This window comes from Vanacampus margaritifer, chromosome 14 (genome assembly GCF_051991255.1).
Source record: "Vanacampus margaritifer isolate UIUO_Vmar chromosome 14, RoL_Vmar_1.0, whole genome shotgun sequence".
NCBI classification, from domain to species: domain Eukaryota; kingdom Metazoa; phylum Chordata; class Actinopteri; order Syngnathiformes; family Syngnathidae; genus Vanacampus; species Vanacampus margaritifer.
In genome coordinates, this window is record NC_135445.1 from 8,090,939 (window position 1) to 8,108,216 (window position 17,278).

Here is a 17,278-nt window from a genome sequence, read left to right on the forward strand (position 1 = left end):
TATATCCATAAATAAATGAATAAAAGTAAAAATAAACACAAAAATAAAAAACAAGATTAAATAAATAAAAATAAATATGAAATAATTGTTGAAATAAATATAATTAAATATCAATCAATAAGTTAAAATGCTCTGCTCTCACATTTATTTAGTCCATGCTGCACACGTCAGGTTGTTCATGTCATTCAATTTTTATTATTTATTATAGTTATAATGAAATATAATTATATTTATATATTTATTATTTTATTTATTTCGACATTTAGTTTTAATTTTTGAATCTCGTTTTTAATTTTGTATTTATTTTTACTTTTGTTTATTTATTTATATATATAGATGCTTATATGTAGTTTTTATTTCCATTTATATTTATTTTTTGTATATAATTTTTGAATTATTAATTTTTTTACTTGGATTAATTTATTTATTATTCATTCATTTATTTTTAATTTCTGCAGTTTTGGTCCTCCATACCCAAGGGATTTGCCCTGCCATGGTCTACATTGATGTAGCTCAGCCTCATGCGGTTGGATAGGAATCACAGATCTATGTTTTGATTACCTTCAGGTCAATGTAGTAGCTCCCATTTGTGGCTTGCCGTTGTTTTGACAGCCTGTTTGTCACAATGTGACGAGCGTGACAGCAGTCATAGGTTGCGTTATGTGCAAGTTCACAGACACAGAAACCACTTCATGAGGAATTCCTTCCTCATTCCAAATGAGTCAGGGATTCACATCAGGAGTGTTAAACTTATGTTGTTTATATAAAGGGTCAGTAAAAAGCGTACGCAGCGCAGCCGACGCATCCATCAGTATCACAGATACAACCCGCAGCCCTCAGCCGCATCCTTTGTGGAGGTCAAGTCGAGCAGCTGCTGTGGTCACAATGCTTTACTGTCAGAGCTTGGACTCATGAATATCATTGATCCTTGTTCTGGAAAACGCTGATCCTTACTGTTTTCTGGCACTGTGTTGTGTCTATCTGGGAGAGTGCCCAATGTGCAGTACCTACAAAGGATGGGGCATCTTAAAAAAAACAAGTATTTAAACAATACAGCATAATCAAAGTGTGTCAATCATTAAACAGTAATAGGTTGTGGATACAAAAAAAATGAATAGGAAGTGTTCAAGGATGGCGCAAAGTGGAAAAAATGGAGAGCAGAAAAAAAAATCACTGTTGAATTTGGGCCACGCAATCCAGCGCCCATCTACTGTACGCCCGCAGGCCACCCCTCCCCATCTTAACTGTCCAGACTGCTAGCACACATCCGTTGACATAGAAACTGGGCACGCATGTGTAGACACACTTATACGCACTGATGCATGTCCACACGAGTTAACATGCATACACATACACCGACATCCCCATACAGGAAGTCTGAAGGCCGAGTGGCCACTGGGCAGTGGGCACGCTCAAATCCCTTGACTCAACAGATCCGGAAAAGCTAGACAACCCCCAGGCAGACACAAAACACACACGGTGTGTACAGTGAATATCCAGCTGCCAATGTAAAGCCTCTTGTCTTCTCTGCTCTACCGAAAGAGAGAGAGAGAGAGAGAGATGCATGTGTAAATATTATATTATATATATATATATATGTATGTATATATATATATATATATGTATGTATATATATATATGTATAAAAAAATTAAAGAGATAAATAGTACTTTGCCTTCATTTATTTTGTTAAACGCCTTTTCTGATTAAATTTTAAAAAATCAATTCAAAATGTCTAATATAGCCGTTTAGGATTTAGGAACACAACTTTAAGTGCAATCTGAGGCAGAAACATTCTTATTTTATACATCGTCCATGTGTAAAATAATAAGGTATTAATGGCTTAAAGTTGTGTTCCTAAAATCTAAATGGCTATGTTTGACATTTTGAGTTGAATGTATGTCTTTTTTTAATGGGCAAAAGTGTTTTATAAAATAAAGACAAAGTTCTATTTATCTTTATTATTTTTTTTATAATGAAAAGACCTCAAAATGCAATTCAAGGCACATTCCCTTCCTTTAAACATGGAGAGTGAATTACAAAGTAGCCTTGGTAGAGAATATTGAAAAATAATTAAAGTAAGCCAGGTACCAGCTGTCAAACTCATTTACAGCTACCAGCCAGGTACTCGTTGGTAATGCTAACGGCTAGTTGCTAGCTAGTAGCCACTTACGTCGGAGACTTCTGCCTTATCAATACAGTTAATTAGCGGTTTCTTAGCGTCCTAAATTAACGATTGAATATGAGTTCGGGATAGCTTTGTGTTGATGTTGGTCGCAACTTTAATGTCAATCAAAAATACGATAAAGAAATCCTAAACATCTAAAAGGGAAGTCAAGCTAGCCATCGCGCCACAACGTGAGCCAACTTCAAAGTAAAAGCCTACTAAGGCTATTTGCATTGCTGTCAATGTATATTTGGTAAACTTTATTTTGAAGTTAGCCTTAGTGTGTTACGTTGAGTATGTTTCAGCTTCCTTGACATAGCTGAATGGTGACAAGACACGCGGCAGAAAAATCATTCATTTGAGGACTAATTTCACCCCAAATTGCCAAAATATTACATTATTGAGTTTTATTACATTTTTGATCAAGTTAGGTGAAAATGTTATGACATTTTTGGGGCGTTATGACATTTTCAGGAAATTGTTATATTATAGGGTGCTACAAAGCTCCTGTTCTTGGTCCGTGTTGAACATTTTTGGCAGGCATAATAAATTTCCTAATTGGATCCAATTACAGCTAGTTAGTTGGTATTACAATAATTTGAGTTTCTGCTCGCTCTGTGGCGTACCGTATGCGTCTGCGTGCGTATGAAATACAAAATCAATCTTGTTTGTTTAATCGAGGTTATCTGATTGTATCTGATGGGTCGGCTGTGTAAATATTGACATAGAGGAATTGTTTGGAGTGGCACAAACCCGCGTGGGAGGATTTTGGGATGCAAAGAAGAAAAAAAAAAGATACGTAACATTTGCAAAGAAAACCCTAAAAATGATAACAAACTGCATGTTAGACCACATAATGCACATCTTTCTGTCTATTTTGCATTTAATTCTGTGACAAAAATATTGAATGACACTTTCTGAACTATAAGAATAAATACAAGAAAATGCATTGAACAATAATAACGTATTTTCTTTTTTCTAGGCGGTGTGGCTACAGCAAAGCAAAGCAAGATCCCGAAGAGGAAAAAATGCACTTCCATAATGGTCACAGTAAGTCCACATTGCCTTTCATCATTAATCAAAGAAAAAATGTTTATCTCCACAATTATGCCCCATTAAAAAAAAAAGGTGTAATTGGTGGTGAAAGAATTTGTCATCAGCAGTTTGCAGTCGAGGGTTCAAACAGTGGCCATGTCGGTATGGGTTAGTTTACCCCTGAAGGCCTGACCATGTGTGTCTGCGTGACAGTACAGTCAAAGATCCAGAGGGCTTTTCATTGTTGGCATACTAGCCCAGTCCAAACATAGCGATGATCATTTATCCATCTTGACAGCTTCATATATTTGGCAACATTTTGGCATTGTGCTCTGCACCCCATCTGTTGCAATTAGCGATGACCGACACTGCCATGTCGGCTCGTAAGAAGCACCGTGGTGCCAGTTTGTGTTGCTGTCACACTGAAAGACAATAGTTGCATTGTGAACGAACCCTCACTATTCACAAGGGTTAGGGGACCAAGACTTGCTAGAAATAATTCGAATGAGTGAATAATAAACATCATTCTAAATTTCTTGTAATAATGGTTTAACCCTACAAACGTATTGTATTAAATACAAGACATTTTGAGCAATCTAGTTCATGAGTATATATTTTTTTCCCCAATTAAAACTCTTGACGTATATGACACATGCATTGCACTGATAATCCACTAGAGGGCAGTAATACCACCCAGCTGATGGCTTTTCCAGCGACCTTGCAAGATCGCCCCAATTGAGAAACGAGAGACACCTATACTTATTAATTGTGGGAAATGTTCTTTCTGATGTTTGGAAATACTAATATGTTTGATATGTCTGTTTATTATTATATTTTTGACAATTATAAATGCACGAATTTAAAGCAATCTGACCGGATGTATCAAATATGACACAAATTAAAAGTCATATGTGGAAGTTGATTTTCCCCCAAAAATGTTTGTTTATTCAAAAGGACCAATAAATACTCTACTCACAAAGAATCTGAATTTTCTCTCATATATTTTATGGTTCAGGCTTTATAGGGTTAAACCGAAAATACTGTGAACCTAAATTATCATCCGAAAATATTTTTATATCATGTCAAAGTAATCTTACGACATTTCCTTTGAATATAAATGCGGTGCAGATCATTTGATTTCAAAACAACCTGCAACAATGTCAGTTATCACAGGGAAAAAAAATGAGTGTTAAAATGTCAGTGTTAAATTTTTGGGAGCTGATTTTAACTCCTAAATTGTCATTTTAACATGTTCAGTGTTAAATTGTGTCCAGAGTAGGTGTTATTTTACAGAGTTGACCACTTGGTGTCAGTTTTAACTCTACATTTTCAAAAGTATTTTAATTGTATTTAGTATGGATAATTATAGGCTCGTTTGAAGTGTTAAATCAACTCTGTAGGTGTTGAATTAACACTGATGATTTTGCTGTTTTCCTTCATTCTCTTATTACATTTCAGAGTGTAAATGTGTGAGCGCACAAATAATGTCTCCATTGTGAAGCGTCTTTGAGTGTCCCAAAAAAGCGCTATATAAATCGGATCCATTATTTATTTATTTTTCTGACTCACTCATACATACAGTAGTCTTTTTAAAAAATAAAAAAAAACATGTATCGCAAATGTTTATTTTGGATCAACTTGCTATTACCAGCTGATCAACTGTTAACTACCCTGGCGAATTTTGTATGCAGCTGTTCGCTGTCAGGACAGCAGGCTATCATGCTAGTGGCTAGCGCTTAGCTACTCAGCCGCTAAAATAACGCTAGAAAAGGAGCAAGGCATTTTGGTAAATAGATTGAGTTACTTTCTACAGAAAAAACGCGAGTAGGTGGGATTACTGGTAGCGAATTGCTGAATTTGCAAATCTCCGGGGGGTTTATATGAGTAATTTCTGTGTGTGTCTGCATTCTAATGTTACTCGTGTGCCTGCAGTAAAGTTCCCTGGAGTGCGTACCTACATTGACCCCCTCACCTACGAAGACCCTAACCAAGCTGTGCATGAATTTACCCAAGAGATTGACGTGTCATTCATCTCCATTGAAAGGATCATCGGCGCTGGTAAGTTGTATGCACTATTTTAGGTATTCTATGAGTAATCAAAATCAGATCAGGAACATAAAAATGACTAAAGTAATTTATGAACACCATTAATGCAAATAATCTGTAATTAACTCTTTGACTGCCAAAAACGTTAAATAACGTTTAGTAAAATCCTATGGAGGGGTGCCAAAGACGTTAAAAGACGTTTTTTTTCCAAAACAGAGGTGAAACTAACCATTTTCTATTGTTGATTACTGAAAAACGGAATTAGGTAGAAACAAACTTTTTTTTCTGATGAAAGATGAGAGTCCAATCTTCATCTATCATTTGGTAGTATGTGTGTTTCCATAGTCCAAACACATCATTTTCTGTGGACCTTGAAAGATCAGTCAAAATGCTTAAATCGGCTGGCACCCACGGCATCCCTTTTCTGAAAACGTCTGGCAGTCAAAGTTAAGCCTATGATGATTTTTCCGAAGTCAATTTATGTTACTGTTATTTTTAATTTTTTTTGCCGTGTGATAACTCCCACATAATATTTCCGATTTGCACCGTTCGAATTTCAACTTCAAAAATTCACGCCTCCCGGGGTATATATCGTCTGATTTCACATTACTTACATCAGATGACACTTTGACAAAAAAAAAAAAAAAAAAACCACCATTAGCCATCATTTTGAACAAGTCAAGTTAGCCCCGTCCGTCCGTCCGTCCGTCCGTCTTCTTCCGCTTATCCGGGGTCGGGTCGCGGGGGCAGCAGCTTTAGCAGGGAAGCCCAGACTTCCCTCTCCCCAGCCACTTCAGCCAGCTCATCCGACGGGACCCCAAGGCGTTCCCAGGACAGCCGAGAGACATAGTCTCTCCAGCGTGTCCTGGGTCGTCCCCGGGGCCTCCTGCCGGTAGGACATGCCCGGAACACCTCCCCAGGGAGGCGTCCAGGAGGCATCCGAACCAGATGCCCGAGCCACCTCAACTGGTTCCTCTCAACGTGGAGGAGCAGCGACTCGACGCTGAGTCCCTCTCGGATGACCGAGTTAGCCCAGTGTTTAGAGCAATTTCCTTCCACCACGGAGAACCTGGGTTCAACCCCTTGCTTGGACCACATTTGAGTCATTTATCTTCCAATTTAATTTCATAAACACACGCATTCAAATCTTAGCATTCAGCTTTTCAAGCATTGCCACGCAATTTCTGCCTGTTTGCCTCAGGGGAGTTTGGCGAGGTGTGCAGCGGACCACTGAGGTTGCCAGGGAAACGGGAGATGCAGGTCGCCATCAAGACGTTGAAAGCAGGATACACGGAGCATCAGAGGCGGGACTTCCTGTGGGAGGCCTCCATCATGGGGCAGTTTAACCATCCCAACATCATTCGCCTGGAGGGCGTCGTCACCAAGAGTGAGCGTCTTCCAATAACTTAAACGAATAGCTTTCATAAATCATGAATTAAAAATGCGATAACTAGTTGGTTGGTTGTTTTTTTTGTCCTTTTCAGGCAAACCAGTGATGATCATCACTGAATACATGGAGAATGGTTCACTGGACACATTCCTCAAGGTAGGAAAACGATGTTTGTCAAATAAAGGAAGAGAGTATAGTATATAGTATATAATATAGTATAGTAGATCATAATAAACAAATTAGGCTGTGGTAAATATGGTGCTAAATATAGACAATAGGGATGAATGGATAATCGTTGCCAAAGTGGAAAATGTTTACTCCTCTGAATATTTAAAGAAAAGAAAAAAAAACATAATTCGGGGGGGGGGGGGGGGGGGAGTATTTTGTTGAATGCTGCACCACAGTTGTTGGCAAAGCGGATCAACACGGAATGACAATACACCCAATTAGCTTATATTATTCCAGCTAAATGCCTCGTTAACTTCAGACATTCAAACCGAAATGTACCTACTCGGTGCAAAACATCACTTCACATGATTGGCACGACTGCGAACTGGAATCATGTTCAATTCAGACCTCACATTCATGTGTGTGGATGTGTCTCGCCGCGCGCTACTTCAAGCTTTTCAGAGGTTCCGATGGCACCTCGTTCAATCGAGGCAGTTGGTGTGATCCTTAAAAAAAAATCTATAAATAAATAAGTACATATATACTGTGTTTATTGACTGATTGATATTTTATTTTATTTATATATTTATTTTTGTATTTATTTTTATTTTTTGAATCTCGTTTTTAATTTTTTTTTTAATTTTTAATTTTAATTGTTTATGTATATATATATATATATATATATATATATATATATATATATATATATATATATATATATATATATATATATATATGTGTATATATATATATATATGTGTATATATATATATATATGTGTGTATATATATATATATGTGTGTATATATATACTGTATATATATATATATATATATTTTTTTTTTTTTTTTGTGAGATGCAAGACAGTAGAAAGTGCTTGCAGGACGGTCCTGAGCGCCAAAGGGAGGCAGAGCAGCAGGCAGAGCAGCTCGGTAAAGCCTGTCAAGTAATTACATGGATGGCTGCTGTACTGAGGACAATATAAATGACACTGCCAGGGTCTGGATGGGCTTCCGGATTAGTTGTTGCACCATTTTTGACAATGCAGTAAGCGATGCTCGAACCCGTACATCAGGCTTAACATCTAATTTAATTTGTAAGTGGAATGTTATACTGTAGATGTTTTAGCCATAACAGTGATGGAAACACAGACTGAAGTGTTACAAGGGTCGCAGTTTCGCAGTGAAATCTGCCATATTGTTAATGGATTCTATTTTTCTGCTCTTTTTGGAAGGAGAGTCTGGTAGGAAGGGAATAGCAGCATTCATTTTCTTTTGTTCACTTCCAGAAAAATGACGGTCAATTCACTGTTATCCAGCTGGTTGGTATGCTACGTGGCATTGCATCTGGCATGAGGTACCAACAGACACACAATTGTACATCTAAAAGAAATCCCCATCACCTTTTTAGGTTCTAAAACCCAGTTCTCTCCTTTTCCACTAATGAATGCAGGTACTTGTCTGACATGGGCTACGTCCACCGCGATCTGGCAGCTCGCAACATCCTGGTCAACAGCAACCTTGTGTGCAAAGTGTCTGATTTTGGCCTGTCGCGCGTTCTGGAGGACGACCCTGAGGCTGCTTACACCACACGGGTAAGGCTGTGCATTTTGATTCGGGGAAGCAGGCTCGCATCTGGCAGTTTGTTTTCATTTTCACATAAAAAGAAATTGCTTGTCCTGGAGCCCAAGGTGACATTTAAAAGTTGACCAAGTACTCTGTTTACAATAAATAATAAAACACATATAAATCAGAGCAATGAAATGCTGAAAGATGGACATTGTCTGCAGTTGAATGAGGAAATGAAAACTTGGGGCAACCAGATGATAAAGTGAAACCTCGAAAGTTTTTACACAGTTGTTGTTAATCAGCACCACTGCACTACTGTACACCTTATATTGCTTAATTGCTCTAAACTTTCAATCTTAGTGAATATTGCATTCAATACCCGGCCTTATTTCAAGGTATCAGTATGACGGTACTGGTCTTGTGGCCGTTTTACGATCAGGAATTAGAAATTAGAAATGAGAAGATTTGAAAATTGTCATTCATTTCATGCAATTTTAAGGAAAACGGTCTGTCATTGTTTTTTTGCGGGGGAATTTTATGTATCAAAAGTGCTAGCGATATCGGTACTTGGTATTCAAGAGTACTCGTACTGGTGTTGGTCTGAAAAAATCAAGCAGTCCTATTTTCTAGTTCTCGTACTTGACGCCAGCGTGACAGTTGTGCTGAATATTAAAAATATGATGCAAAAACGTCACGTCTTATTTGTATTCATACAGATGGAAATTAGCCTATGGCTACCATAAGGCAGATTTACATTCAAAACTGTCCGTATTTAAATAAATGCATAGAAATCGGCAACAGAAATCACTTTCACGTTACATTTTTTTACCTACTCTACATTACTGTAAAAAATTAACACACAAAAACAAAACAAAAAAACTAATTGAAGGATTTTTTTTTTTTTACGTTGTTTAAATATTTACCAAACCTAGATGATAAGTAGTGGTTGTAAAAATAATAATAATAATAGCAGTAGTAATAACAATAATAATAATAATAATAATAACAAAAACAAAATTTGAATAATTGATTTATGAATCCACAAAATGTAACTCAATATATTTCACATTTCACATACAGTGTAATTAAAAGTGCAGCATTTATAAGCAGTTAGCGGTACAGAGCTTTTTCTTTTTTAGGGTGATTTTCCAAGGCCGTATTATAGACGAGAGTTGACTGTGGTTAATTTGTTACAATTATGACAGTAACGAATGCTAAATAGTTGCTTAACTAATTTGCTCCCAAAAATGTATAAATACATTCAATTTTAAATGTTTTAGTGTCCCAAAGACCTATTTATATGTTTTTTATATATTTTATGCTCGAGTATACAGAAGGCTTTGATACAGCTTCTAAAATGAAGAGGTCGCTTAAAGCAAGGGTAGAGGCTAAAAAACGCCAGAAGGTGTCATCAGAGTATAAGAGATCAGCCAGGGCCATGTTGCAACAAGCTCTTTTTCTCAGTGTTTTCAACAGGTTTGTGAATAATGATGATACTTAGCTATATTCTAATGCTAATTGCTGCAAAACAAATACAAATATACTTGGGTAAAGAAAGTGGAGGAAAAAAAAGTGAAAGAAGAGACTGTAATCTTTCTTTTGGTAGATTCCATGTTTTTATAGCAATAGAACATAGAATATTCTGTGGGCCTTGCAAAATCAGTCAAAATCCAGTAAAACAGCCGAAGGGGGTTCTTTCAGTGAAAATGGCTGGGAGTGAATGAGTTATTTTCTGATTTTTTTAAATAAAAAATTAGAACAGTTCCCTGGTGTTTTTTTTCACATATGTGAGATGTTTTGTCAAAAATACCCCAAAGATAAAAAAATAAAATAAAAATAAAATTAAAAATAAAATAAAATAAAATAAAATAAAATAAAATAAAATAAAATAAAATAAAATAAAATAAAATAAAATAAATATGTATGGACAATTTCCCCCCAATTTCTTGTCTTGCTGCAATTACCCCATTTGTTGTGACTTGCTGTCACCCGGTGGACAAGCACTCCAGCGAGAGACCTTCCCTCTTCACTTTTTATAATGACAACAATTTGACCCTGAAACAGATTTCCATTAGTACCTGTGGGAAAAATAGCTGAGAGATGCGCCAGCAGAACATATTGCGTTTCACCTTCGAGGTAGTGCGTTAGCGGAATAATGACAGTGTGATGTCAGGCAGTCAAATACACACTGTGAATGGCCACACAGCAGCGAAATTATTTTGTGAGCTTTGTGACTGAGAGACATCCTTTCGGAGGAATCTCCAGCTTCCTGCAGACCGAGGGCCAATTAGTACTTGCGTCGGCCTCTCCAACGCTCAATTAGCACTGAGCCTCGCTGCCGGAGCGCCAAATATCCCGTCACTCACCTCTCCCCGGCAGGCTGCGCATCTTGCTCTCAACTCGTTCGCACTCTCTGGCACTTCCTCGCCTCTGACGGAACAGCATGAGTAACATCATCCCCACCCTTCAGATAATCAGACCCGGAGATATCCCGCTGCTGTGTTCATCAATGCTGCATCAAGCTAATTTCACTTCTCATTGACTGAAAGCACATTTGCCTCAGCAGTCATCTCGGGAAATGTTCGATCTTAGCAATGAAAGCACGATAATGAACTCACACACACACACAAACACGCGGCATCTGGCTATTTGTAAAAGAATATCAACCTTGTTATCCGTGTTCCTAAATTAGTATTCATTAGTATAACAGTGGGTTGTCAAGTCAGTTCTGGATTGGGGTCTTTGATTTATGACGGTCTTGACATACAACGTTTCGAGGTTATCTTTGGAGGACCAAAACTGCCAAAATTCAAAATGAATAAATGACTACATAAATAGATAAATGAAAGTGAAAATGAAAACAGATATAAAAAATATAATTCAAAAATTAAAATGGAAATAAAAACAACAAAATATATATATTTGGGGCGGAGCCCGATCCAAGACACGTTTTAGGACCGCCCCCTCATTTGAATAACATTTCGTCCTGGCACAGCATCTGCAGCATGAGATAAATAAATGTGAGAGCAGAGCATTTTTATTGATTGATTGATATTACATTTTATTTATATATTTATTTTTTTGTTATTTATTTCAACATTTATTTTTATTTTTTTTAATTACTTTTATTTATTTATTTATTTATTTATGTGTATATATATATATATATATATATATATATATAGGGAGTCATTTATTTATTTTTAATTTTGGAAGTTTTGGTCCTCCAAAGTTCTGAACCGTTCGCAATGAAAAAAGTAGTAGAAAAAATGAATATCAATTTGCACTTTTGGTGGATTTATATTAGAGCCATGAGAATCCAGCTAATATAATTATATGTCCCACTTATTATTCTGGTTTCACAGGGCGGGAAGATTCCGATTCGCTGGACAGCTCCCGAGGCGATCGCATACAGGAAGTTCACTTCAGCCAGCGACGTGTGGAGTTACGGCATAGTCATGTGGGAAGTGATGTCGTATGGAGAGCGGCCCTACTGGGAGATGTCCAATCAAGATGTAAGTGTCATCATGTTTGGTTGTTCTGCTTGGATGATGGATTCCAATCAGCAGCTTTTTTTTCCCCACTCACCCATGATGTTGAGCTGCAAAGTCAGGTTGCTCCATAAGCAGTTTTAGGCTGTCAGATTTTTTATCTTATTTTATTTTTTATCCATTTATTTTGAAAGGAAGCGTTGAGCTGCCAATGTGGAGTAAACATTTTTGTCTGGCAAATATGTATTTGCAAATACTTTCGTATGTATTTGAAATACCTCATGAATACGTTTGAACATATTTGCAAGTACGTTCAAACGTACTTGTAAGCTAAATGCTAAAACGTAGCATCTATCAGTGACATTATGGGGAAAAAATAACGGAAATCATGCACTGCAGACATAATAATAATCATAAAAGATATGAATAAACAATGTTTGAATAAACAATTTTTGAACGTATTGAAATAATGTATTCCAGATGCTAAAAAAATAGCATTTTTTAAAACTCGCAAATGCGCAAGCCCTGTGGAATTAAGGGGGGAAAAGTTCAATAGAAATAGATTTTTTTTATAAAGATTTTGTACATACGTCCCAAAAAAAAATTCTAAGATTTGTCCATAAGTGTGACCCAAGAAAGCAGACATATAGATGCAACTTTTATTTATTTTTTGTAATAATTTTGTATTTGAATTTTTTCGCCTGACACGATTTAAAAAAGAAAAAGAAAAGATTATTAAAAATTAGGGGCGTCAGGCGATTACATTTTTTATTGTAATTAATTGCATGGCTTCACTAGTTAACTCACGATTAATCACAAATTTTATATCTGTTCTAAATGTACAAAATTTTTCCCCCCTAGGTTTTCATACTCTTGTAAACAAAAGTGAACTAATAGAAATAGTTCAAATGATTTTTTGACGTCTATAGCCGTCAATGGCAGTCAATGAGTTAAAGTCAAGCTTTTTTCAAGTCAACTTTTATGAAAACCTGTATTATGAGTAGGATTGTGCATTGGGAGCTTTTTCCATGTTTTTAAGATCGAGTATGAGATATTACCTACACCACACACAGCTTTGTCCTCAGTATTTCCACGCCATATTTGCTGACAATTCAGGTAGACAATAGGACGCCGTTGAATGCATTGTTCCCATGTGCAAATTCCGCACAACAAAGGCTAAGGGAGAAGAACGAGACGTGTAGGCGAAATTCAAGAATTTCCTTTTCAGTGGATGATTGGGGGTTCCTTTGTGTGAGGGAAGTGTCAGAACCAATTTTTGTCAATCTATTACTGCAAAGTGTTGACAATGAGAATGAATAGCTTTAATGGAAACACGAGACGCGATATTGTAGCATGCGTGGAAAAAAGGAGTGAAGCGCGTGAACCAACGCAAACTTGCAGAGCTAAGCAGAAACTCGTGGGAGGGAATATCACACACTTTTTTTTTTTTTTTTTTTACACTCACTTGCCCCCGTAAAGCTTCCATTTTATTTTAGCCGCCACGTCGGAGCAAATTACATGACATTTTTAAGTGGCTGCGGAGCGGCGGCGACTTCAATCATTTGCGAGCGGGGAGGACGACCCAGAAGTCATCCTAGAGGGAAAATCTTCAATGGCGTGGCCTGGTGACGAGTGGGCGGGAAGCAGACACCCCACCACGTGCGCTCCCACCACACGCAGACGGCCACGTGCACACGCAGCCCTGCGGTGACCTCCTCATCCCTTGCTTCAGGGCCCCTCCCACCTCTTTTTTTTTTTTGCTTATGAGGCCGTCTGTCTACCGAGAAGCGGAGAGACGGGAGGATGAGAGGAGGGCAGTAAAGGAGAAGACGTTTGATGTTTAATTGAAAGCGTTATGCCGGATTTTCTCAGATCTGCAGGAGAAATTGCAGCTTCTTCCACCCTCTTTCCGTAAGCCCTCTCCTTCTGTTTCCTATTTCTCACCCTCTCTCTCACTCTCTCTCTCGTCCTGTTTTTTTGTCTATCAAAACAAGCATCCTTTCTTGCTTTTTTCTTCTTCTCTGATCTCGCCCTCCCTGCCACTCAGCTTTGTGTAGTACTTCTGCCTCTTGGCACGCTGGCCTTCTCACCGCACACTCCCACGCGTGTGTGTTTGAGTGCAATTGCGTTTCTTCCCCCTTTTTTTTGGGGGGGGGGGTGGATTTGACACAAGTAGAGGCTGTCATGAACTCAGCAGCCCAATTCCCTCCAGTGTCTTTGGACGAGAAGAAGAAGGCTGAGACCTCCTTGCGCTCCACTGCGGCGTCAAACTCGGCGAGCCAATATTTATTCCTTTGATTCACAGCTGCATCTTGCACAAATGATTAACCGGGCTATGTAGTGTGGCCAATAGATGATGCGTTTATGAGGTGTTGAAGCACGCAACTTACTTTTATTCCAACTACGCGAGTCTGTTCTCACAGGGATTAAGTTTTATTTTATACAGACTGGATTGTAATGAGTGGTTGACAACTGACATTTTGCATTGCTGTTGAGTTTTATACTGTATACTAGAGCATGGACTCGTACCCCAAATCCAGGCTTGCTGTTCATTCGCAGTTTCGCCACTGAATTTTGAATCTGTTCAAATGGTTTACTACTCAGTACATTTTTTAGAGTACATTTTTACTCTAAAAAAAGAGTAAAGTTTGGAAGAGAGTGAAATATTCAGAGTAAATTTTACTCAAAGTACTTTTTTATTTCACTTAGAAATTATAATAAAATTTTAGAAGGACATTTTGTGAGTACATTTTATTAGTTTATTTCTTTTTTTAAAGTGATGAACGGACGAAGTTGAGCTCGGTAGACGACCATTCTATCACCTGAGCTACGCCACTCCTACTGTTTGCTACTTTCCAAAAAAGAGACCAAAATAGAACCAAAATAAACCAAAGAGAGTATTTTCAGAGTAAAATGTACTCTACAAAAGTCGATCTTGAAAGAGGAATAAAATTATTTGTCCTCTTTGCGTGTTCCAAAACTTGAAGACAGATTTAATGTAAGAAAAAACACCTTTGCAAAAATGAATTTAATCTAACAGAGATCTCTGGACATCGTAACAGACTCCAATTCATCACTTAACAGGTGGAATTCAGAGCGCCGAATGTGCATTTTGTAGATATAACAATAAATGTGAAGCCACATTTTTATGTAACTATATTAGCAGCGCCCTCTTTAAATGTGCCAACATAACAAGGAACCACAGAACAAATATAAAGTCCATGAGAAACTCACTTACCACAACGCTATATTAAGAGCCGCTCGCCGCAGAGCCCATCATTCTCCGTTGCAAAGAAACGTTTTTTACTCATTTTGGTAACTTGTCGATTAGCATCAGTGCTACGCGACTGAGATAATTAGCATGCGTCGAGAGCCCGTCGTAAACAGAGGGAATCCAGTCACTTTTCAAAATAAAATATTTTTAAGCCTCTGCTAATCAATTAACCGGAAATATAGTACGTTTTTTATTCTTTCTACTTTGCGGCCCGGTCCAAAATGGCCCGCGGCCCGGTACCGGTCCGCAGCCCAGTGGTTGGGGACCTCTGGTTTATTTTTTATTTATTTTTTTTATTTTTTTTTTAATTTCTGGAGAGCTCAGTATTGTTCATTCGGTAATTTAAAAAAAATAATAATAAATTAAATTTAAAAAATAATAAAAAAGAGAGAGCAATGATGATGACATGTCAAATCGGTAAAATTACAGAATGAACAATACTGAGCTCTCCAGAAAAAGGGTACCTCTGGTTTAAATAACTTATAAAAGGGGTGTTTTTTTCTGTTTTGGTCAAGTTTGAAATCCATCCGTGTTCTGCTGTATTTAGCTAGCTAGCGCTAAGCTAACCTGCAAGGGTTAAGTTTGTAACATGCTAGGACGAAAGGTGTTGATACACTGCCTAGATGGGTTTTACTGACTGATTGCTTAACAATTTGATATGATGCTCATTAGAATTGTTTTTTTTTTTTTTTGGTCTGTTCTAGTAGTACCAAGTACTTTGTAACTGGGTCGCGAAACCGGTGCTTGCGGACCGCTGCGATAGAACATTACATTCACATATCCAATCATTCATCATACAACATTTCTGTATTTTAAGATAAAGGAATTGTCCTCACTCGGGTGTTGGCATCCTTTACCCGGCAACAGCTAACATCCCCCCCACTCAATTGCCGTTCTGCAGGTCATAAAAGCAGTCGAAGAGAGCTATAGGTTACCAGGTCCAATGGATTGCCCCGAGGCTCTCTACCACCTCATGATGGACTGCTGGCAGCGAGAACGCAGCAACCGACCCAAGTTTGATGAGATCGTATGTCTACTAGACAAACTCATTCGCAACCCCTGCTCGCTGAAAAATCTGGTCAACTCTTCGCACAGGTGAGAACTCCCCGCATAACGTGCATACAAGTAAATGCTAATTCATAGAATCAAGCCATGTTAAAACACTTGATGGAGCGTCTTGCATTAACCGTAAACACCCACACACTTAATGTGAGCATACATGGAGACCCAATTGAAGAAGTAGTCTTTCATCATTAAGCCCCTGAAATATATTATAGGTAATAATGTAACGATCTGAAGCTAATTTTGTAACACTGTTTAGTTTGCGCTATTATGTGCTAACATGAGCGTGACCAAATGTGCCGGTTTGTCCAGGGTGACCAACTGCTAATAAGCTGTTTTTTTTAGCCTATATATATATATATATATATATATATATATATATATATATATATATATATATATATATATATATATATATATATATATATATATATATATGAGGGCTGCTGACTAACATTTTTTGCGAGGAGCGCGGTAGCCCCTACCTTAAAATTTTAGGAGCACAGAAAGAAAATTTAGGGCTGCACACTTAAATTCACTTGCAAAGTAAATATTCACATTTCACAGCGTTTTCATTATATTACTGATAAATACTACAGTGTTTTTTTTTTTTTGTTTTTTTTTTACAAGTGCCTCCCCACATTATACACCATAAATATACATTTACATCTTAAATACTAAAAATGTTAAGTTAATGTTTGGACCAGAAATTCAAGTATTAACAAAACATTTCACACTCTACACATGTTTATGGGTATCAACAAAAGATTTTGCAGTGGTGGCCCGTACGTTTTATTATGAATTCATATTGAGCATTTTTTTATTGTACAACTGCATTCATGGCTATGATTCATACTAAAATCATTAAAACAAACTCATTAAATTTGAACACATTCATATTAATGCTTTAACGGATAATATTACAATACAATACACAATTACAATTATACACTGAAGATAGCAACTTGAGGCTAACAAACAACCCCGTGTGATGGTCGCGTTTTTTTTTTTTTTTTGCGTCATCACAACATCTTAGTTATGGGAAAAGTCTTTTTATTTCTAAGTGTTGACAACAAC

The 17,278-nt window shown here is 37.2% G+C and overlaps 1 protein-coding gene across 1 annotated transcript in view; it reads left to right on the forward strand.

Annotated features, from left to right (window-relative positions):
• The window catches only part of epha5 (EPH receptor A5), an 80,536-nt gene that overhangs the window by 51,654 nt on the left and 11,604 nt on the right, over positions 1-17,278 (forward strand). Inside the window, exons 10-17 of the mRNA XM_077585620.1 lie at positions 3,150-3,217; positions 5,135-5,260; positions 6,450-6,635; positions 6,733-6,794; positions 8,095-8,162; positions 8,259-8,400; positions 11,740-11,889; positions 16,041-16,234. Of these exons, the coding sequence (XP_077441746.1) occupies positions 3,150-3,217; positions 5,135-5,260; positions 6,450-6,635; positions 6,733-6,794; positions 8,095-8,162; positions 8,259-8,400; positions 11,740-11,889; positions 16,041-16,234 (996 nt within the window). The remainder of the gene's footprint in view (positions 1-3,149; positions 3,218-5,134; positions 5,261-6,449; positions 6,636-6,732; positions 6,795-8,094; positions 8,163-8,258; positions 8,401-11,739; positions 11,890-16,040; positions 16,235-17,278) is intronic.